The 24,436-nt window shown below is 42.4% G+C and overlaps 1 protein-coding gene across 2 annotated transcripts in view; it reads right to left on the bottom strand.

Moving 5' to 3' along the window:
• The window catches only part of igsf11 (immunoglobulin superfamily member 11), a 92,024-nt gene that overhangs the window by 4,405 nt on the left and 63,183 nt on the right, over window positions 1-24,436 (bottom strand). For both annotated transcript variants that reach the window (XM_076735476.1, XM_076735475.1), the window contains 5 exons: window positions 11,402-11,565; window positions 3,820-4,027; window positions 3,381-3,536; window positions 1,577-1,699; window positions 745-892 (listed from right to left, as the gene is read on the bottom strand). In XM_076735476.1, the coding sequence (XP_076591591.1) occupies window positions 745-892; window positions 1,577-1,699; window positions 3,381-3,536; window positions 3,820-4,027; window positions 11,402-11,565 (799 nt within the window). The remainder of the gene's footprint in view (window positions 1-744; window positions 893-1,576; window positions 1,700-3,380; window positions 3,537-3,819; window positions 4,028-11,401; window positions 11,566-24,436) is intronic.

Here is a 24,436-nt window from a genome sequence, read left to right as displayed (position 1 = left end):
AAAACCCCAACACAAAAAATATTAGCATTAAAATACCTCTTGGAGTCAACACTACAATTAGGTTGCATTGAATTTTGAAGAAAATCTATTAGTTATACAGCAGACAGTAAACATACTGCGAATGTTTTGAAACTGAGCTGACAAAAACTGCTTTCAAGACACACTGTATTCAGTCCCTGCTCACATAAATACTGTCTTTTATGAAGTGTCATTTTGGACAGAATAGTGCGGCTCCTGATAGGTTTGGCTGTGATAAAATATACTCATTGTGATTTGCTGTTCGTGGGGAAAAGCAGGGCCGTAGGAGTGGAAACTGAATTGGGTATTGAAGTCGAGCCCAAAATGAGGCTGATGTGATCCCAATCAGCCAAATAGCCAGATATCTGCACAATGATTCATCTTCCAAACCATTCATGGAGTGATTTAGGGGAGAAATTGCAGCTCATTTAAACAACTGACAGAGCTTCACCGGCTGTCTGAAAAGACAAATTAGCCTGCGATGATGGAAAAAATCCACTGCCAGGAGATAAAATTAAGCTGAATATTCCAAAATTAAAATCCAATTTACTGGCCGGTGTTATTTGAGCTGAATCTGTGTCATCACAGTGCAGACACACTTCTCACTCTATAACAGGATATACAAACCCAATGCTACATCTTGTCACCTTTTATACATGCAAGAAATCAATTCCATGTTTGACATGCATTCATAAAAAAAAGGAAAATCAAAAGTCAAAGCCAAACCTGATCTCATTGGGAATCTCCTCCTCATCGTATTTGTTCTTGTTCTTCCAGTAGAAGAGAGTGACCACCACTAACAGGGAACAGATGATGACAGCCAGGACTCCTGTGGCGATGGTCCCCGCTATCAGACCCACGCTCTGAGGCTGGGCTGCAGGACGAACAGGCAGGAGGAGATGACAGTATGTTCAGTCCAGTTCAGGTGCCAGAATTACTTCAGAGGGGAACACTTGACAGGTTTGTCTGATTCTGACACTTGTGTGATTCTAAACCTGTTTTTTTTTCCACCAGTTTTAAAGCATTAAAACAGAAACAGGAATAAAACAGAATAGTTTTGAGTAGCGCTTCTGCTTTTTAAGAATTTACATGTGCACCATGCTGGCATGCCTGCTTTTTCATGACTGAAACCCACTGTAGTCTGTGACAGGCAGACTCAGCACTCTGCTGTCTGTCTGCATGCATTTCAGACTCTGAGCGTCAGACTGCCACACGCTGTCAAACGAACAAAAGGACTGAAAATCATGTTACAGTCTTTCCTGTCAAACTGTCTGACCCAGTATGACCTGAACAAGCACACAGCGTTCTTCTCCTTTGTTTGGTTGTATTGTTTGCTTGCTTGATATCCTGTTTATCTGTCTCTGTGACAAGCGTCATTCAAGCAGACTTGTAACTTTACTCCCATCCGTCAGTGTTCGAGTGAGACGACGAGGCGGCTTTTCCGTCTATAAATGCTCAGCCTGAACAAACCCAGCCACGTGTCAGCCGATCTGTGTGTGACAATAACAGTGGCTCATGGATCCAGCAGGAAAGGAACAGCATGTATGAGTGTACTTACGTGCTACAACCTGCAGGTTGAGCAGACAGGTGCTCTTGCCAATTGCATTGCTGGAGGTACACTGGTAGAGTCCTGAGGTGCTGGTGCTGATGTTTCTTAGTGTTACAGTGCCCTGCATCTGGTCTGGAGGACACACACACAGAGCCACATAGTAATTAAAGTGACTACAACACATATACATGGACGCACAGAGCACATACGTGACCCAAGGCATATCAACAGATCATAAAGAGACTACATCAGTTAATTTGAAATAATGGCTAAAACATGTGAAACTTGGTTAATTTCCTTGTAATACTCCTACTACTGTGTATAGTATGACATTACATTCAACTGAACTACTTCTACTATCCACCAGCAGAGGGTACTACATAGCTTTATTCCAAGGTGTGCAAGTGAAGTGGACTGTGCAGTAAAAATCTGAAGCTGCAGATTCCTTTCTTTCACAAATGATGAATGTGTTGACTTCAAAATCATAGAGCTGTACACTACTGCGTTCATTAAAGAGGAGGTGAGCCCAAGTCTCACGTGTTCTCTTGACAATGACATGACAGACGTCACATCTGTCAGTGATCTCATTACAGTTTGAATCAAATACAAAAAGCAGAAGAAGACTCAAAACTACACACACACACACACATAAATATATATATATAAATACAAACACTGAGGAGATTTGTTAAACTAAATATGTCAAACCAGGTCGGCTCTCTGACACCATCAAGAAGAGTGAGGTTTCACAATGCAATACTGATCCGTTGGTCTTGATATTTTACAATATATTATTATATTATTATATTTTAATATCTTAAATTGAAATATCTCAATCTCTCTAAAGTTTGATATCTAATAGGTTTAATTTACACAATTTCTGTTTAGAGAAAATAATGTAAACAATATAATAAGTGAAATGTAACGGTATGAAACTTAGGTAACTTTAATTTTGTGGAACTGAAAATTTTGGTAAGATACAGTTTGGCCTCTTTGAGGTTCAGTCAGTTAACACATCAAAGTGCCGACTGCCAGAAATTCAAATTAGGATCTTGCAAATGCTGATAATTGATGCGTATTAAATTACCTTTGTAGCTGAAATTGCAAATATGATTTTGTTTCTTGAAATTTCCCAGTGTGTACATTATTTGTCTCTATAGCTGTACATGAAAGAATACTATCTTTATTGTTGTGGGAATCTTCCATCTGCATGTTGATGTTACATCTCGCATATTAGCTTTCTATTGACCAGTAGTGCACAGACAAAGAAGGTAACTGATGATGAAGACTATTTGACTGTGCAAATTTGCACAGTGGAAAAGAAAGGAGAGTCCACAGTGTTCTCTAATGCTGAAAACCAAACGCAACTCCAGAACACCTGCTCCTGTTATCCTGATGGAGCTGGATGTGTGCTAGGCTACAGCTTAGCTCAAGTTGCAGCATGGCCATAGTTGATTGTACCAGTCCTGTACAAAAAAATGTTTCAAATAATTGAGGAGATGTGTCAGAGTTGGTATTCAGCATGAGAGAATGAGGAAGAACATAAAAACACCACATATGCATAATCATCTGGGTTAATTACACAAACACATTCCCGACACATACACTCATTCATGGTTTCAGTCGCCCCTCAGCAGGATCAGTGGGGGTGGGGTCAGGGGGGGCTTTTGGACGGGCAGTAGTTCGGGCCTGGCACATGACAGGTGGCTCGGATGGTGGGATTGTTGCTGAGTCTGAGCTGCGCTATGTGTGTGAGATTTACCAGCAAAGGTGGGGCAAAAGGGAACTCCGACGGCCAGCTTGTTTGTAATACCTTGCATGGCGTTGTGCGGCAGCCTGGGCAGTGCGTCCAGCTTCTCCCAGGAGTAGGACGGTGTGGGAATACCTTCCTCTGAGCTGCAGAACAGCATGATGTCACTGCCAACATCCAGCGTGCCCTGGATTCGACATGCTGGCACCGAGGGGGGCACTGGCAGATGGGGAGAGTGGGCATTGTCATGTTAAACACTTTACAAAGCAAATTTAATTTTCATATTTTAAAAAAAAAAAGATGAAGAATCTCATTAATCCAACAGTGCTTACATGCTGCTTTATCGGAAACTGTTTTAAATGTTTGCCTTAAAGGGCCAGTGTGTAAGATCTAGGGGACTACTGACAGGTTGATGGCTGTACTGGATACCAGATGTAGCTTTGACTCTAAAAAAAAGAAATTGTTATTCTCTTGATTTTTGAAAACAATTTTCTGTTTTTACCCAACACCGTGAGTCCAATGACGCCGATGTTGCGCCCTCCTCTGTCTGGAAGGTTGTTGACCAGGCACTGGTAGGTCCCAGTGTCGGACAGCTGGGTGTTGTTGATGAAGATGGAGGCACTTGTACTTGGCATGGTGGCCACGAAGCCCACACGACCATTGAGGTGGTTGGCGAGGCTGAACACCTGGCCGCCCTGGTAAATGATCACCTGGATTGAGATGTCAGAGGGTAGTGGATGTAGAAAAGGATAGAGAGTTAAAGGAGATGAATTGGTGAAATAGAGAGGAAATGGGAAAGGGTGGCAGAGACATTGGTGACAAAAAATATGGGGAGAGGAAAGAGAAATAAATAGATGAGAATCAGCAGCAACCTAAGAAAAAAAAATCTGTTGTCGAGGAAAATGCTGATTCAACCCAAATTTTTATAGTCATTAGAATTGCATTGGGTCTGCACGCTTTATGAATGTGACTTTTAGACATTTCCTCTCATGGGCTGTTGCAAATATCTCTCACTAGAGGGAGACGTAGTTCTACTATGAAGCTGAAAAACAGTTTGAAAGTGGACAGAGAAAGTAAGGGAAAGAACAGAACATTTACGTCCTAAGAAACAAACAAACAAACAAACAGACAGACAAAAAAGCTTTCATTTGTAAGTGGTCATTTCTAGCTCAGTGGGCAGACTCCAGGCTGAAGAGAACAGCACACACAAAAAGTACGCTTTCATGGTACCACAAGTCTCTTCAGATAAAAGCATCCACAAAATGGCATACATAATTGAAAACCTTTTAACTTGGAAACATATAAACTGCAATCTGAGGAATCCACCACCGGCAATGCAGGGTGTCCTCTGCACAAAGAGTCGACTCCAGCTAGAAATTAAACCAACACCAAGCCCTTTATCGTTACATCAGTGACCTTTGAGAACAACCACAGTGAGAACACATTTATAAAGGCTGAATTCATATCTTCAGCTGAGGCAAGCTTGTCTCAGGTCCAAATTAAAGAGCAATGAAGGATCAATTCATTTAAAGGCTTCCCTCAGGCCTCAAACTCGGGCTGAACAGCTCGTTTTGTGAGGCCGAGCCACATGCAAAACAGCTCTCGCCCCTCAGCTGGGCCCACACAAAAGATGAAGAGGACACACGCAAACACATGGCATGTGCACACAAGTCTGGCACTCACACACACGCACGCACCAACTCACACACACACGTAATCACAAAGCACGGAGGGGAATCAGAGGGGCTATTCACTTTGGTGAAAAGAGCCCTCATTGAACTGTTCAAAGACCCAGGCAGGGAAACAACCAGCACCAGTGTGTGTGCGTGTCTGTGTGTATGTGTGAGTGCGATAGTTCTCATGAAAGTGCAGGAGTGTGTATGTGACTGTGGTCTCCGCCACTGCCTAACGGTTGTAAATTGCGCGGCTGCAATTTCCTGAGTGCAGTACGCTCGCTTTGTCCTCTTATGTGCAGATGAATAGGCAGCTCCTCGGCTGTGATGAGAGCCTGCAACTGCATCTTCTGTGTGTGTATGTGTGTGTTTCAGTGTCTCAGTGTATATTCATTTACTCATGGGGAGTGTATCAGTTGTGTGTGCAAGCGTGTGTGTGATTCTTCTGTTTCTCAGTCTAATAACTGAGCGGTCTCACTTACATTTTGTCTGTCCACTCATTCCCTGTCAAATCACTTTCTCGGCCTGCCTGTGCTACCTCTCTGTTTCCCTCTCTGACAGACTGCACCGGTGTGACCTGGCTCTACACTCCTGATGACCTAACAATATAATCTGCATGCTCTGTGAAAGTGATCCAATCAACACACAATGCGCGTGCGTGTTTGTGTGTGTGTGTGTGTGTGCATGAGTGAGCAGAGGATTAAAGCAGGCCCTAAACTGTGGTGTAGCTTACACCTGTCCCTGCTCTTATATTTTCATGGTTTTCAGGATTTTGCTTTCTGCCAACCTGAAAAAAAAGCAACGAAAAGTTATAAATCAAGGTCAGTACTGTCCAGTATGTGACGATAAGCAGATACATTTATACTCGCTGTGTATTTTCCAGTTTAAAAAATGTCACATTCCACCTATTTTTTGGACGCTGTGACTCTGTCCACTGTGTTGATCCATCCATATCTATGTGTGTGTGTATAAATCACCTCATCCTCTCATGTGACCTGGTTGGCTTTGTAGCTGTGCGCAGGGAGAAAAGAGGTCATGGCTGACACTCAGATGGCAGACGGCCTTAAGAACTCTAGCTGGACTAGCTGGACATCCCACTGCTGGCCCAGAAGTCAACCTCTGCTACATCTTTACCCTCCCAAAACCATAAACACACATACAGTACAAGCATTCACTCAAACCCTAGCTATATCCTATCCTCTGTGAGCCACATCTGGATGCACAAAGTTCACTTTCAGATATTGTTTGTCACTGTATCAGTCTCATGGCATTAGCCTACTTCTGACTGACCCGAAGGACCCTGTTGGCCCCAGACACGAGGGACACTGCCATCGCATCAATAAAGCCTGAATAAACCTCTAAACCCCCACAACCTCCCCTCAATTTTCTAACTGGAAGCTGCCACTGATCTCTTTCTATCCTCTGAGACATGTTCTGTGGGACCAAATCAGTTTCACTACCATATCTCTTCAAACTGGTTTTGTATTATTTAGCCCATGATCTATATAATGCATCTACACACATTATTGCCAGCACCACAGTAAGTGTTTAGAATGGTCAGCCAATAGGGTCCTTAAGTTTATTAAGTTATTGCTCGGGAGTGCTGATAAAAAGTCTCACTGTTGGTCTAGTTTATTTATGTCTTAGTGGGATTTTCAGGCCTACATTAGCAACCGTTTCCATACCAATGCAAGTCTTTCATTATACAAAGAAAAAAAAGTAGAGGGAATTCAAAGACAAATGACATCTCCTCAGACCGCTGGGTGCAACAGGAGGCATAGAAAAATGACGTTTACAAAAAATAAAGAGAGTTTAAATCATTGTTAGAAATACAAAATACAACAATGGGAGTAAAATCTAACAATAGGATTATGTTGATCCATGCATACTGTCCTAAATACCAATGAAGCATGTCCGTAAACAAGATATCAGCTCTTTATATTCTTCAGTGTAAGAGGGAAGGGAGTAATCCATGAGAATTTAAAGTCAGCCGTCCAAAAACATTGCACAAATTTGCAATGTTGTCAAAAAAGTCACATCCAGAGGAGAAGTAATGAACATGCATGCAAAGGATATCTTTTCACACCGGTGTTACCGTGCAGTGATACTGTGCATGTAGAAAAAATAAAGGTGACAAATTAATCACAGTGATGGATAAACTTTGAGGTTGATGTCCCTGAAAGCAGATTTTTCAAAGCATGACTTCCTTCAGTAGTTTTCAACTTGCAGACTGCACGCTCACAGTGTGAAGGCCCAAAAATAGAAGAAACGTAGGAGCAAGGATCATTCGAAAAGTTCAATAATTACAGTCAAATAATTTAATTGACTTGAGAAAAAAGGCAGAAGAGAAAACCAGCCAGGCACAAAAAACAGGCCTGATTAAGAAACAACAAGGATGAAAGAACTCTAGTACATATGAAGACTAAGACAATTTGGCAAACAGGAGCATCTGGGCTATATACTGAAGAACTGATTGGATGATTGCATACAGGTGGAAAGAGAAACAGGTGGGAAACAAAACAAAGACAGGAAGTACTTGAATACACAAGGAAAACTACTACAAAATAAGACAGAAAATGCAGTCAACCAGAGTCCATGCACGACGTCACAAACACTGTGATGTCAGAGATGTGAGAATCAGTTTAACTGAAGTAGTCAGTGGGAGATTGGCCACATTTGATCTTGGAGTTTAAGGTGTGCGATGCTACCAGAGATGTGAGTGATGTGGATTTGATGTGATTAAGTTGGTTTAAGTGATCTGTGTTCTTAAGGGTAGGGGCTCAAGTCCTCAGAACAGCTAGGATTCATATGCTCAAGTGTTCTTAAGAGAGACACTTTCAAGCGAACTGGTGAGAAAGACTGTACTTTCGCTGACGCTGCACACTCATGTCTCTGAAGGGAGGCAAACAAATAAAAAAAGAATTTCCTCTGTGCTGATCAATAACAGGTTCCACGTTATTGTATATGAGAGAGTGTGTTGAAGCTGACTGTGTGAAACCTCTCTTCAGCCTCTCCACAGGGAGGAGTTACAGCCTCAGACAAACAAAATGCTGTTTTTGACGTTTGACGTCTGAAAAGGTTCTTTGTTCGTTTTCTTTGATGTGTCCAGCAAAAACTGCTCAGGCAGGGTCATGTTTGAGGGTATGTGAATGCAGCACCTATTCGATCTATCCTCTGGCAGATTGCTGGGTTCAGAGAAGGATCAGAATCTGATCATCTAAAATACTATGACAGATGTTCTCAATTACAGATTAACTTCATTTCTGCACCACAGATTCTCGTTGACCTCAATTTCGCGAGAGCCTCATTTCACTGAAGCTGCGCAATTTTTGCTCTTTGAGTTACAAAAGTCAACACAGCTCCCTTTCCAGGAATTGATGAAAACATATTTCATTCATTTCTCAGACGGAAGATAATCTAGAAATGATGGAGTGACGCCGCAAAAAGTTTTGATCCGTCCTGGAGTGATCAAACTTTCTCAACACAATTTCTTTCTTCCACTAGAGCGAGTAAGGAGACAACATGAATCAAAATTACATTTTAGGAAAACAGAATGATGGACAGATTATATACACAGAAAACTACGCAAGAAAATGCACATACACCCAAACACACAGGAGCTACATGCCTGCATGTTGTAATCTGAAGATCAGCTGGTCAGGTAATCAGAGTAAACAAGCACGACTACAACCTACAACAACAACATTGCAGTTCCAATAGTAGCAGCTTTATAAACTGTGGAATCCACATATGCAAAGCTGTCACTCATTATTGGTCTTATTTGGCCACTTAGGGGCAGCGAAAACTAAGTATAATGAGCACAACACTGACCTATATCACCTTTGAAGTTGACAAAATGAACTTTTTAGCAAACACTATAATTGTCTTTCTGACAACAGACGCACATTTTTTTCTTTCTTTGTTCTTTCTTGTTATTGCAGCCACTTTGGAAAATGAGAGCATTTTAACGGAATCATTTGGTTTCATGCCTCAGGCTGGCACATTTTATCTCACACTTGACTCATTAAGTTACGCAGTCTTCATGGGGAGTCAACCATGTAGGCATAGAGCTGCAAACCACAGAGTGAAGTCTTAAACAACATGGCAAGCATCAGACAAACATCCAACGGGATTAATCAGAGCTACGACAGACACCTAAGCCGATGCATCTCGTGCTGCCGCTCTCTAACCGTGCTGAATAAGTTGCATCGTCTCTTGTTATCTGAACACGGTATTCAAATTTGAGCAAAGAGAGATCTGAGTGGTCTGAGTGCACTTGCTAAAGTGCTAACACAGGTTGTGAGGGTGCGCAAGTGTGCAGAGTTCTGTTCAGTAATTCTTAATGGCTTTTAGCATCAACTGTAATCATTTATGACATTCTCTTCCTCTAAAATGACCTTGTAGTTGTGCTGTCACCCCACACAGCACTTTATTTCATCACACTATTTTTTTAGACAGCTCACCAAATTCACACACACCACCTGATTGCAGAACTGTAGTTCACACAGTTTTTGTTTCTTCCTGGATGTGTTCACTGCATGGATGGTGTGAGTCACTGTATGTGTATATAAACTTAAGGCATTTTTTGCAACAATGCTCACTTGAAAACTTGTGTGTGCATCACTGTGCTTGCACCCAGTGTTTCCAGGTATACATCCACATAGACCTTACTATGTACAGTACATGTCATATGTGATGCTATACAGTGTGAAGGCATAGCATGAGAATGCTATGCAGCCTTCTACATGTATCAGCTCTAATCATCACTGGCCTAGCGTCTAAAAGTTGTATGCATTCATCCATGAGTAAGCGCTTATACGCATTTGTGTTCACTGTTCTTTCTAGTTTCTTTGTCGGTATTTGTGTGTGAAGACAACATTAAAAGCGCTTATACACAGGTGCGCACATGGGAGCATTACTCTGTGATGTGTGTATTTGTGGATGTATGGAAATGTGCATTTCAGTTTTCACACTTCAGTCGTACTCTCTGCACGCATGTACTGTATGTGTGAAGCCACTAAATACAGTATAAGCCCTGCATGTATGCATGTGGATCTGCACTGCATTTGGACCAGCAGTCTGTCTAATGCCAGTTTGTGTGTGTGTGTGTGTGCCGGTGTGTGTTTGTGTGTGCGTGGCGAGAACAGCTGCGATATAGAGCCTGTCGTGGGCGTGAGGTAATTAGTGCAGAAGATGATTGTATTATTTGGACGGCCGACCAGCGCCGGGGTTCAAAGTGAAGGGAGGCAGGTGAGCTTGTACGGCCTGCAGCTGCATGTTAAACAACTCAAATGGAATCACAGAAGTCCCGCAAGGGGGGAGGAAGAGCGAGAGGGAGGAAGGGAAGGTGAGGAAAAAAAAACAGAAAGAAAATGAGAGTTGCAAGCCAGGAAGAGATGATGGTGAGAAGCCAGTGAGACAAAATTAATGCCAGTAAGACAGAACTAAAGTCTATATCATGCAGTGTTTTTGTGTGCAAATTAGACTGCTGCCAATGTTCCCAAACAAATTCACAACAGTAAAATGAGCATCGGGATGCTCAGTGCTGTGCAGCTGATACATTGTTTTAAAGGTGGATAAGTACCACATGACATTGTAGTCCTGCAGGCCGCAGAACAACTTGGAAAGTTATCTAGACTACGGACATACCTTAAGCTTACCACTACATCTAAATTACTCTAATATAGTCATCTATATTTTAAAACATAACTAATATCCTAAAGGTGCGTTCAGATGCACCGGAAAGAGAAATTTGTGTCTTTGTGCACCTTTGCAGTCTGTATTTTTGCACAAGTGGCCACTGCACATTTGGCAAACATGTCCAAATCTGTATAGTACACGATGGGTATTCTCTAAGGGTCAGCACCATGAGTGAGAGTCATTGCTGTCATGTAACTGCCCTGAATGTCCCTCAAACCCTAAAGATTCTCTCTCTGCAGATGCATTGCGCAAGGTTTTTCAACCAGAGCAAAAGCATTTGTGCAACCTCTGAAATTCTCTTTGCGTTGTATCTGAGCACACCTTTATACGGATCAACTCTTGTGTACCTGCTGTGACTGTAAGGGGAAGCAGCACGGACATCCACGTGATGCGTACAGAGTAATGTTGCATTAGAACATAGGTTAGATGCATCTCAGTAGTACAGTATACATCTCAGTAAGCACCTCAGTGCACTGCAGCCTGGCTGTTTAATCGCCTTTTCACTGATCAACACCTACATACATCACAATTATTACAGTACTACTCTCATCATAGTCCATAAGAACAAAAATCCATTGCAGAACTCTGTTTGCTAGGTTCAAATGTCAAGAATATCTTTTGCCACACTTCTTTAATTCAGCACTGCTTTTTTGCCGAAGAAGCTAAAGGACTGCTCTGTCACCGTGATTGATTGAAGTGTGTACACTGTACCTGTTCTGGCTGGTTGGCATTAGACAGTGGTATCACCATCCAGATGATGTTGAGGTTGTTGAGGGCAGCGCTGGTGGTGAAGGAGCAGGGCAGGACGGCTGCTTGGCCGCGGGCCACCTGGATACTGCTCTGAGATACCGTCACATCCAGCGCCTGCACACACACTGCAAGAGGAAGGAGGCAGTGATCAGACAGCAGATAAGCAGATATGAGCTGTAAACCGTAACCATAGCAATTATAAGGTATAAATGTAGCAATTACAACTCCCAAAAGATGCATCTTGTTGCATCTTCCTGCAGGATATCTGACTTAAAGACCTATATCAGTGGTATTGAAAACCTGTCTCTAGTAAGTCAGAGACTCAGGGACAAGCACATAGCCGGAGAGAGTGGAGGTCTCTAAATACCAGTAATAACGAGTGAAACATTGTACACATGTACCCATAAATGTATTTTTAAAGCAGAAAGTCTGGTTAAATCTCTCAGTGCGTCCTTTCACTGCTTCCTTTTCATCTCTACAGAAAAAGAAACATGATTTCCGAACCAAGCTCCTGTTCTGAAATTCTCTCAGCAGCTAAACAAACATCTAGACCACACTGTGAAGGATTACATGAAATATGTAATAGTTAAATGGGGAAACACGATAGGCTGTCTCTTGAGTTATTCATTTCCTAAAACAACTTGCTTCTTGCTGCTTTCATGGGAACATGGTCTGTATCAATACGTACTAAATGAACATGACAAGAGGGGATAGTAATGGTTATTTTAGACACTATTTGCTGCTTCCTGTGCGCATGGAGCATACTAAACAACCATGATTGCTTGTTGTCTTGTGCAGCAAAGGTGTATCCTCCTGAAACTAAGGAACTGACAAGCTGCTTTCCTCATCTGGGCTCGGCTGTCAGCCATAACAGACCCACAGAGACAAATATGTACATGCAGCATCCTATTTCTAGACCAGCTAAAGACATTACAGACTAAATTAAGTTAGATCTCCCCCACAAGCAGTGTATCCATGTCCAAAAACCCCAATGGGAAGTCATCTTATCTAAACATGGTGAGGAGGATGATGGCACTGATATGATTACGGATAATTGATCATGTCCTGTGAATTGTCCTTGTTAGTGATAATGTAAGATGATGATCTCGCGATAAGCCAATAGTAGAAACCAACAGCATGCCATTTGCGTGGTATGTAGGAGTCAAGTCAGAGGAGCAAGCAATGACCACCTTCCAAGACAAAATATACATCTCACAGCCATTTCTAGGTCGCCAAATATAAGGCACTTTCCATCTGCTGAGAATTTCAGGCCTCATTTGTCATTTCTGCCGAATTTGGGTTTTGAATATCACCATCATATTCTAGCTGACAGACTGCCTGTTGCTTCCTCTCTGTCTGTCCGAAACCTGCTGACTTCCTACGCTTTCCTTCTGCTGGCAGACACCACACGCCCTGCAGGCTCACTGCTGGCACAGGGGAGATAGGCAAGGCTCGAACTGCTCCGCTCAGTTACGGTTTGTACTCATGAAAAGACTTGCCATAAACTGTGCAAGCAATTTCACTTAAAGGCATTATATTCTGCTGGAATGTCAATATAGATCATTTACAGGAGTATGATCCTTCACTGTAACTCAGTTGTTTAAATAAGACGTTTAGCAGCACGACAATCTGCTCGGCATGTACGTCACAATGCGGCTAATGAGCTCTCATTACCCCTTATGACATCTGCAATCTCAGGCCATCATTATAAATACACTGTAATAAATAACAAACTCACTGCTCTAATCTGATCTTCTTCTATCCTCTGTGTACACAATGTTCACTTCATGCGCAGAATCAATCTATGTTCTTATTGGAGGATTAACAGCAATGAGGAGGAAGTTCATACAAAAGGTTGCGACCTTAACGGAATGTGTGATTGTGTTGGCAGCATGAGATCAGTGTTAGTGTTTATTCTCATGGCCACACTGATATTAAATGTGTTTGAATTAGGGCAGACGAAAGACGGAAATAAAGAAAGAAAGACAGACAGACAGAAAGAAAGAAAGAAAGAAAGAAAGAAAGAAAGAAAGAAAGAGGAATGAAGATAGAAGGAGCATCTTATCGTCCTTAAGCCTCCTCCAAGGCAGCAGTCTCTCAAGCCCACAACAGCTGGCGGGCTCATTTCAAAACACTGGATTAGGGAACCTCTGCGCACAGAGCCTGTAAGCTCCCACGACCCAAGAAGAAACACACACTTACACACGCTCAAAATCACAAACAAGCACACCAAACAAACATGTTAAAAAGCACACATGCACATGCCCTCCAACACAGACACACACACGACATGACCACCCACTACCATGCACACATTCACGAGTGCATGCCGTCGGTAACATGTACAGGAGCCCGTTAGGGACACATCTAAGAGACACAGACATCAACTGCTCGACAGCTCACCGACTAAACTGCTGCATTGCTTGGCATTGCCTCATTGTTGCATACACTTCTGCCAAAGCTTTATGCCAGCTCCTCAGCTCTGCTCTTGGAGCATGTCCGGTAAACGACCACTCTTCTAGAATGAATACTGTAAAGGATGAGCGACTCGTTGTCAAATATGGCCACCCAGATAAATGCTGTATTCACCATGGTTTGATGTGTATTGTGTAATTGTGATACAACGAAGAATATACTGTTTTCTGAAGCGCTCTCAAAGACAGGCCAGGTTTTGATCCAGTCACTTTGCTTGTTCCCTGTTTTCCCAGTTTTGTTCTATTCTTGCATGTTTCCTTGCTGTTCTTTTCCTCGGGTCTCCTCGCTGCTGTGCAAAGGTGTAATGTAAATGAGCCGTCCATCTCATCGGGTTTACCATCCAAGCCTCTTCATTTCTCTGTCAACAAACATCTTGTTCTCTGCCTCAAGGCACAGCTCAGCAGGACCCACACCAGCCTGACCGGCAACAACTAACCGTGCTCGTTCTACCAGACACTGACCACCCACTGACCGCCCACTGACCAGTTATGTCTAACTGTGATAGATGAGTGCTGCCTCAGTCAAAGACTGACAGATTGCTGTCCGTTGTTACCTCCAAATCAGTTATACACTGCTTTGACAAAAACTTAAGGATAATTTGGTCAAGGCATTTTGCTACCCAACAAAAACATGTCCACTACAGCAGAGGTTTAAGAACAGAAAATGAACCCTGCAAAATTTAGACATTTGGCAAGCTTTTAGTGTATCTGTGAACCATTCACATGCAGCAGTTAAGGAACACTGTCGAGATGGGATGGCCTGCCTTTGATTGGATTAGAAACCATAAAATACGGCACTGATTTGTGGGTCTTTGTGCAAGTGTTTCCTTCATATAAAGAGCAATTGTGTGTTTTTGATTCTAAACATTTTCTTCAGAATAAAACAACAAAGTGTAGAGATCCTGTGTGCAAAATAAAAGTATCATGTTCATTTCACGATAGACAAAAAATGAGCACCACCTGAAATAGATGGACAGTGTAAATCCTGATAAAATCAAAGATTTTACAATTAAGAAAGAAGTGAAAAGGGGACATTTTACATTTTTATTTTCATAGTTTTTACCATTATTCTGTTCATTTATGCTGCCATTTTTATTAAAAGGATGTTGGATTGTGAATAATTCATTACAGACTTGGAAGAATATGAGGGAGGAAGTCACAAAGGACAAAGTTGAGGGGGGGAATAGACAAGAGAGGAACAAAGTTGTGTGACTGGTGGGAAGAAAGTTTGAGTGGAAATGGACAAGGACGAGGAAGAGAAAAGCACAAGAGACAAGATGCACCATGAAAAGGGAGGGACAGAAGCCAGAAGGGGAGGCATGGAGAGGAAGAATAAATCAGAAGAAAGAGAAGAAAAAGGGAGGAATGAAATAGAAGGAGGGAGGACGCAGCCTTTCCCAGAGAGACCTAATTGATAAAGTCACCCCTGGCTGTGCTAGCAGTGCTTGTGGATTCAAGGAGAGAACCAGCAGCGTGGCTCCATTAGAACGGCTCTCTGTCTCATTCAGAGGCAAGTGTCAAAACTGCAGTTGATTAATGCATGTGAAAACCATACACCTCAGAGAGCATGTAGATGTGTGCGTGTGTGAGTGTGTGTGACTCACTCAGTCAAGCTAAGGTGCAGCCATGATGGATACAACAGTTCCATTCTCCCACTCACTCAACCACACACACACACACACACACACACACACACACACACACACACACACACACACACACACACAGACAATCCCTACTTGGCAAGTCATTTGCATCCTGTGTTTTTATTCATGTAGCTCTTTTATTCATAGGCTTTACTTTTATTTCAGTTTCAAACAGATGCCCTTGATGCTGTGATGAGATGAGCCTCTGGCACTGCTTTACTGGGTGGGCTGACACACACACACACACACAGACACACCTACACAAACATACACCTGTTTAAATGAGATGATTGATGATGGTACTAAGGAAAAGCCACACAATACACATCAATACATACGTAAAAGTGAAATCTATCTTCTTTTATGACAAAGTGTCTTCTACTTTGCAGGCAACAGTGAATGTCCAAATTCCTCACGTTTACCTCAGATTTACGTCCAATTACCACATCTGGTTTTCCGTGACATGCTGTAGTAAAAACATCGACATTTTGACATGACAGTCAGGCGGTTTCATGCGTGATAGCCACCTTTGTAAGCTGTGTTTTCTCTGAGCGTGAGACTTCTTAAGAAGAGAGTGAGAGGGAAGGTTGAGAGATCGAGCATAAAATCATGTACCTCATGCTTCAGGCGTGACAGTTGGCAGCTCTGATCACATTTCATGTTTAATCTGCATCCTTTTAGAATTTCTCTTCGGACTCAGACGCCAATTGCGATTGCTTTAATGCTCTAACCTCCGCACTACAAGGGAATCGACTGCAAGGACAAAAAAATAGCAAAAGCATGAAATGAAACCAGAGCATGAGCACATCTACACATGGATTCATGTACACCAACACCTGTGCCCACACACAAACGGAGCTCTGTGTCCCATTCTCTTGCAGCAGACCCAGGGGCTTCACGATGAGATGTGATGCCGCCGCTGCCCATGAGGCACCAGGGCGAACCAACAAGCGAGCAAAGACATCCATGTGAAACTCAGGTGGTATAGTTGTGTACCCAGCTGCTCAATGGCAACTCATCAAGCACCATGCTCAAAGCGCTGCTGAGGTGAAAATAAAGTCACAAACCAACTCCAAAGTGTATTTAATTACTGTACATGGCACTTTGTTAGCTTAGTGTTTGATTAAGAAATTCTAGAAATGTTTTCCAGTGGTTCTTGACTTTGTGAACAGTTTTGCAAGTTTGTTTATTTTATTTTATTTTAATGGAAAAAACATTTTGGAAGATTTGAGAAGAATGATATCACTCTTCTATCTGTCCATTAAGCATGAGGCTAGCTAGGAGATGGTTAGCTTAGCTTAGCATAAAGTGGGGGATCCAGCTTGTCTGGTCCAAAAAGGAAAAAGTCTGCCAACATGTCATATATCATGTGTTTAATCCATACAAAAAACATTTAAAAACAACAAGTAGTGGTTGTACATGGGTTAAGGTGCTGGACTATTTCTTGGAAGTGGCACAGTGACTTTCTGGAGTTTTCACTGGAAATCACTGCACTCAGCCAAGACCACAATTTATCACTTTTACACGTCTTTTTGTACAACTTAAACAATATACATGCTGTTAATTAGTGAGTTTCAGAAGTGGTGGTGGGTGGACTTCATTAGCTTTAGACAGCTGTTTTCTACAGTTTCAACTAGTTATGCTGAGCTAAGATAACTAGCATATTTCTCCATTTCTATTTTCCAAATGTCAGTCCTTTGAGCTTCCGATGCAAACTACGCTGTTCATTTACCTGTCAAGATCAAACATATAACCTCATACAATCTTTTGAAGAACCACTCAAGCTACATCTGATTGTAATAAACCCATCTCTCTAGATAACGCTGTTAGAGGCTGTTGCACATCAGAGCAAACAAGCTGAACCTTTAGGACAGGTCTGTTTATAACCACGGTCCATAGAGACCACATCATAAAAGGTCCTCATTCATATTTCACAAAGAAGCAAATGTTGGTCCTGTCAGCTTTGTACATAACACACAAACCCTGCTTACAGAAGAACTGTATGAACTAAAGCTGAAAAAATCTCCTCAGCTTCTGCCTGCGTGCACTGCCACAGTTCAGAGGTTGTGTATATTTTATTAGAATGGCTTGATCAAAACAACTGACTACAGTAAAGGCTAAATTATGGTGTGCATGCAGCAAGCTGATCACAAATAAATATTCTGAAAAAACCTAGATACCTCAGTTTAAACTCTCTGCTTTGGAAAACTCCACCGTTCACACTCATTGGGTGAGGGACTTTGGTGGGTCAAAGAGAGCTCAGATGATGATGTCGGCGTAACCTCTACCAGGGGTTTTGCTCACATGACTCATGTAATCCCTCCTTTCCTTTCCCCTTCTCTCTTCTCCTCCATTTTTCCCTCCTCAGTCCACCCAACAAACCTCACCCAATGAAAAAGCCTTAAAAATCTCTTGCTCATCCTCCCTCTCATCCCCTGCCCCGCCCCTCCCAGTTGACCTATTAGCCACAACGGCCAACTCCCTAACAGGGCCCACTGACCAGCCTACATAGCTTAATACTGTCCTCTAAACTGTACTGAGTCTGACTCGCCTGGCTTACTGCGCTCCTAATGCACTACAACAATAAACACAAGGCTTCACGCTATTCGCTTACACCTTCTTACAATCATTTCTGTCATCTTAGCTAAACCAGGACTAATTCATTCACAATGCACTGCAACGATATTAAATTTACAGGACAGAAGTCAAATAGATGTTTACAAACAAATAGGATTTGTGCACATTTAAAGAATATTGGTGGTGTTTAGTTTTGCGATGACAGCTCAGCAGAGAGTTGTTACAGTACTTACTTACATTACAGATGTGATGTACAGGTCTTCGTTTGCAAGCATACATCACATGTCCTTTATTTATTTTGCTTAGGGGCAAAAAAAGAACACTTTGTGCTTATCTAAAAAATGACTGCTAATGAAAATGAAATGAAAGTTATTATGAACAAGCTAACGGGTAATCAACTAAACTAGTGTGCTCGGCTGTGTGCACTGAGCGAGCAGAAGGTTAAAGTAGGCCACTGCCCTCGTGCACAGATAAGCCTGGGCACTGGAAGACTACTGCTAAAGCAGTAAACAGATGGCTCTGCACATGCAGCCCTGGACACGGCTACACAGACACACTCACACACACACACACACACACACACACACACACAATGTCCAAAAAACATCAAGTACCAACTTGAGTGGAGTACACTAATCACAAATATACAGCTCTGATCAAAAACTTCACTCTCATGCTTGCTCATACAGCAACAAAACTTGCTGTTTTGCAAATTGCCAGCACATGTTACCCGGTATGTTGTTTCAAATGACAGCTGAGGAGCCAGACCTGGATTTCCCCAAAGAAGCAGACTCTGTTCCTGTCAGCCACCTCGCAGCCTTCATACCACCTCCGTGTGTAGTATTCCCTGTCAGACTTGCATGTTTGGCAAACCTGCCACAGCGTCTGCATGTAAATCTAACATCCTGGCAAGCGTACTGATCTGCCAGTAAGATGACATGATTGGCAAGGGGCTCTGTTTTGCTATTTGGCAGCTGCCATCTTCAAGTCCCTTTTAAGTGGGTGACAACGGCCTGGTTCTGCCAAAGATGCCCAAACGAAGCAGCACAGCGTGTCTCCATGTCTGGTATGTAGGTATATGTAGTACCAGTTAGCGCGATAGTGAATGTAAAAACTGCACTCCTTAAGTGCTTTTAGTTGACTTGGATGGGATTATTTTTCATTGTTGCATGCGGACTGCTATGTAAAGGTACATTTCCAATGGCACTATTACAAAAGTTTTAGCTGATAGTTTTCCATTTGAAACACCCTCAGTGAAACCACTGGCCCTTGAAACTTGTGTGTGTTGTTTCCCTCTCTGTACTCCCTGTCGCCAGGTGAGACCAGACTCCTGGCACTGACTCCACTGTCTGCACGGCACAGGTTAACACAAATATAGTCTAAGCTTCTCAGTCAGCCAGCCAGGGCCTCACACCGCCAGCCAGCAGATAATGCTGGAGGACTATTCCTGGAACCAACATTTAGCCTGAGGTAACCTTGTCTGATGCCCCTTAGTTAGTAATTGGCTTGCAGGGAGAGATTGTTCTCTCTCTCTCCCTTAATTCTTATTCTTTGTTCTTTTCTTTGTTTCTTTTCCCACTCGTTCTTCCTGGTTTGATCTCCCCCTCTTTGTATCCCTCTCTCTTTCTTCCTCTCCTTCACTACAGTTAACTCTCCAAATGAAGACAGTGATTTTAAGCCTGCCAACACTGGCCAGGCCACCTGGGAGCAGCAGCGCTTCTGCTGCTGATTTGGTCAGTACAGTTCTTAAGCAATAAGGGCCTGTGATGATTTATCATGTGTTTAAGTCCCTGTGTGGCTCACCTTCAAGATGAACCCTGGCTCAACTCAGTGCTGCTGACGTGTATTATCAGAGGACAGCAGAGAGGCTGGAATGTACAACTGTGGCTTAGATATTCTTTGACATGGTATAATTTAAGAATGATTTATTTTACTGCTTAACATATGATGTATTCTTACTTCTTAAGAACTATAAAGTAAAAAGCAAGAAAGCCTGCTAGAATATTAAAACTCTACCTTTGTTGTTGCTATTGTCTCTCTAACCAGATGAGTGCTGAACACCCGGCTCCATCACTCACATGGTGTCATTGTCTGCTGTCATATTGTGACTGAACTCACTGCATCCTGGGACTGTGGACCTGAGTATACGGCACTTGCATGCTGGATAGAATGCACACAGTGTACGTGAAGACCAGGGGTGAAGAGAGGATTCGAAGAAGAAGGTTAGAAAAAGAAAAGTAAGGATTCATCAATACTCTTCTTGAACAGCCTGTGCCAATTCTCACCATGCAGTCAGCTGTTATGAACTATAAGCAGTCAGGCTACGCTTTCAATTTTTTTCATGTTTTTTTTTTTTTTTTTTTTTTTTTTTTTTTTTTTTTTTAAGGAGGATCAGATTAGTAGAATTGGGAAAATTCTCTGGTACCAATGTTGTATTTTAGCCTTTTAACACGCCATCTGTCAGCAGAAACCAGGTATTAACGCATCTCTAAAGCCACAGAGCTTGCAGAGTCAGGGTGTCTGGCCGGCCCTGAATGACAGTGTGTTTTCTGAAGACAGCAGCATGTCAGTCAGTCAGAGAAGGACGGAGCCATAAGGGGGTTGTATCATTAACAGAAAGACCAGACCAAGGCCATTTCTCCACAGGAGCTGCTTCTTACTTCAACATCTTTCATGAGAGAATGCAGAAACTTTTGTTTTATTATTCTGTCAAAATGGCATCATCTGTGACCTGTCTTTCTCCTTCTTTCTTCTTCTGACTTTCCTCCATTCCTCATTATTAATAAAAACAACAAACCAAGAAATAAAATGTATTCTTATGCATATACACACTCCACATGTAGTCTTGTGAAACTTGTGCTATATTTGAAAGCACTGAGAACCCTTTGAATGCGCTTTAGCAGCTGTTTCTCTCTCTTTCACACACACACACACACACACACACACACACACACACACACACACACTTTTTTGCCCCAGTGTCAAAAAGGTTTGCGATCTCCCTGTGGACAGCTGCTCTCAGCTGACTCGCCCATGACAGACGACCAGCCAAGTGATGCATGTTGTTATTTAGAGAAGCAATAACAACAACTATTGATTCCTTTCAAAAAGCCATTTTTAGCTTGTTCAAGAATCTTTTTGTTTTGCACCATCTCATTTAGTGACACCATTTACGAATCAGCACGGTCACCTTTTGATTATTTTTTTAGCAGTCCAGGAACAGAGGAGAGGATGTGCTCACATAGATTCTTTCAAAAATAAACATTTTCCAATTTCCTGTTTTGTGTAAACAAGTGCTCTTGAGGAATGGTGCGCTGATGCATGGATGACTTTTCGCAGTGGTAAATACACACATAGACAAGAGAAGTCATATGAGAAGCATATTATGCCTTTTCATTACATGAATGGCAATACATAATCATTTCCAGTAATAGCAAAGCTCAGCTTCCTATTCAATTTACTGCACTTACTCTCTATTTATACCCTTTGTTAGAGGAAAAAATAATTACTGTCTGTGATGTTATGTCAGAGCTGTTAGTCCTAAATGGAAATGCTCATCTCTGGACATCAAATGTCAGTTATTTAATATAACTGCTGCCACAATCACTGCTTCATCCCCTCTCCTTGATTTCTTTCTGTACCAGCTCCAATTTACTTCCACTAATCAGATGTAAATAATAAGGTACACTTGAAATAGTAACTGAGGGAAAACTCAAAAAGTGCATCTGCTTGGGGAGTTATTTTTTTACCCGAGCCCTTTGATGTGTGCTTGTGCCTAGGTGTTGACCAGCATGGTGATGCTTTCTAACTCATTCTGCTTTTTGATGTTTGATGTAGGTCAAACGCTGGCTCAGCAAACACTCGGAACCAGCCTACATTCTCATTCTGCACACTGGTCAAATTTACATCCCATTTCATTCAGAGGAAACTTTTACTGTACTGTAACACATACACACACACACACACACACACACACACACACACGCACAAAGACAGACACACACCTCTGCCTTCTTCCACTATTCAGCAAAAAAAACAGCTCTAAAAAAAACACAAACACACTGAGTCAGCGATCTTAAGGCAAAAAGGGCTCCAGGAAGTCAAAACCAGCACCACCAAACTCTGATCACCGAAGAGAAGTTTTCTTACGTCTTTGAGTCACTGACCAGCTTAGCAGAAAAGGACGTGTCTTACATTTAGCAATACAGTACTTAACTTTTCTGACAAACTATGTAATATTAATGCATCACATTTTTTTTTTCCATTTTCTGGCATTTAAGCGTGTTTATATACATGCTTAAATATGCCAATATGTGCATTATTACAAGAAACATTAAGCCAGAAACACAACACTACTACACACTGACTATAAACTGTGGTGTAACGCATTGAAGGAGGCACTCATTGGCTTTAATTTAGAGCCCCACTGAGAACTCAGAGGTTCCTCGCTGTCGGTTTCGTCGCTCCTGCAGCCAGCGCGGCTGCACTTTGGGAGTTAGATAATGCTGTTGTCAGTCAGTGACCTCTTCCTCGGTAACAGGCGCTGCATAAGCCTGTGTGTATGTGTGTGTACGCATGTGCTTGATGGAGCAGAGCCCCAGTGCCGAGCACATCTGCTCCGGACGCCCCTGGCACTGCCATATGGCTGGCAAATACGCCTCCTACTCTTCCTCCACAAAGACAGAGTTTGCAATGAAAAGAGAAAATGAGCGAAAATGAGCATGTGTGCATGACGGAGGAAAAAAGCGTGTGAGAGACAGCGCGAGGGAAGGAAGGCAGAAGAGAGTAACAGCTGATGAGTGAGGAGCCGCACGTGCTGCCCATTAGGCTCAGTGGACAGATCCACTCCACCTCCAAACACACTAATGTTTTAAACACCCCAACACGACCGCTTTCTTCTATTCACACCGGGCCGGGTTCAAATACCGGTTACATAACTCACATCTTGACCAAGTCTTCACCTGACTGGCGTAAAGAAGAAGACAAATGAAATGGTGTCATTTTGAGAGGCTAAGTGTGGTGAGTTTATATTTTTACAAAGCCTTTCATAAACCTGCAGACTAAAGCAAAAAAGTTGCCCAGAGTTATTTACTTCTTTTAAGATTGTAAAGATCTAGGACTGTTTATTCTGCTCCACCCAAACTGTCACTTGTGTCACTTACGACTACAGTCGTAAAACACCTGTTTTTACCGCTACCCCTCCCATGCCAAGGGACTGCAGAACCTAGGCCAGTAGAGATATGGACGAAAAATAAGTGAGTAAAATGGCAAAGTCATACTCCGTGCTAAATATTACATATTAAGGTAGTGTCCATACTGAAAGGGTCAATAGCACCTGAAGTTGCCATCCTCCATCACCTCAGAGGAGCATGTGAATCATGCATATCACACTGTATCACATACAGCTTGAAGTTGCACAGTTCAAGCTATTCACTTTTAACATTTCAAAGGCCGGGCCATGAACTGAATTTTAGGCCTCTCTTATATCTGACATGTAAATCATTTAGAGAACGATGTACAGTATCAGAGGCATCAGGTCTTGCTTTACACTCCTTCCTCTTGCCGTCCTCATCCTCCTCCCCATCTCCTCATGTCTCCTCTAGCTTCCTCCCTTTCTTCCCATCTTTCTCTTTGTCATTCCCTCCTTTTTTCTCTTCTCCTTTGCAGCCCGGGGCTTTTCATGAAGGCTGCATTAATATGAGGAAATCAATACCTTCACTACATCAGCTGACAAGGGGCAGGTCAGAGACTTGGTGTTGGGGATGCGGCGTGATGGTGTGGTGAAGCCGTGTGCTTGTGTGTGGGAGGGACGGGGGGAGAGTGTTGCTCGATAAACGCAAGCCCATTGATCTTTCCTGCACGTCTTTGTGTGTGCAAGGCTCCACTGAGACTCCTCAGGGCCTGACTGACAGCCAGTGAGCTGGGTCTGGGCCTCAGAGGTGGACTGAATGTATGTGTGTGTGTGTGTGTGTGTGTGTGTGTGTGTGTGTGTGTGTGTGTGTGTGTGTAAATGTACTCATGTGAGTCTGTATACAATGATTGTATTGTTATATTACCATTGGTGGTAGCGGTAATCATATCTTTTAAAACAGTAAAAGTATGATGGAAACATACGTGTTTTTAAATGAAAGTCCTACCTTCATCATGTTCAACAAGTACTAATTGTGCAACAGAACGGCTCATGTCTGTGTTATAGCCACGTATCTTACGTTCTTTTATTATTATTGCTTATGCATTAAGATGAAAGCAGCATTTCAATGCTGTGGTTTGGTCAAGGATGATTTGATTGTAACTATCTT

Source organism: Chaetodon auriga, chromosome 7 (genome assembly GCF_051107435.1).
Source record: "Chaetodon auriga isolate fChaAug3 chromosome 7, fChaAug3.hap1, whole genome shotgun sequence".
Classification (NCBI taxonomy): Eukaryota; Metazoa; Chordata; class Actinopteri; order Chaetodontiformes; family Chaetodontidae; genus Chaetodon; species Chaetodon auriga.
This window is presented reverse-complemented; position numbering and strand designations above follow the sequence as displayed.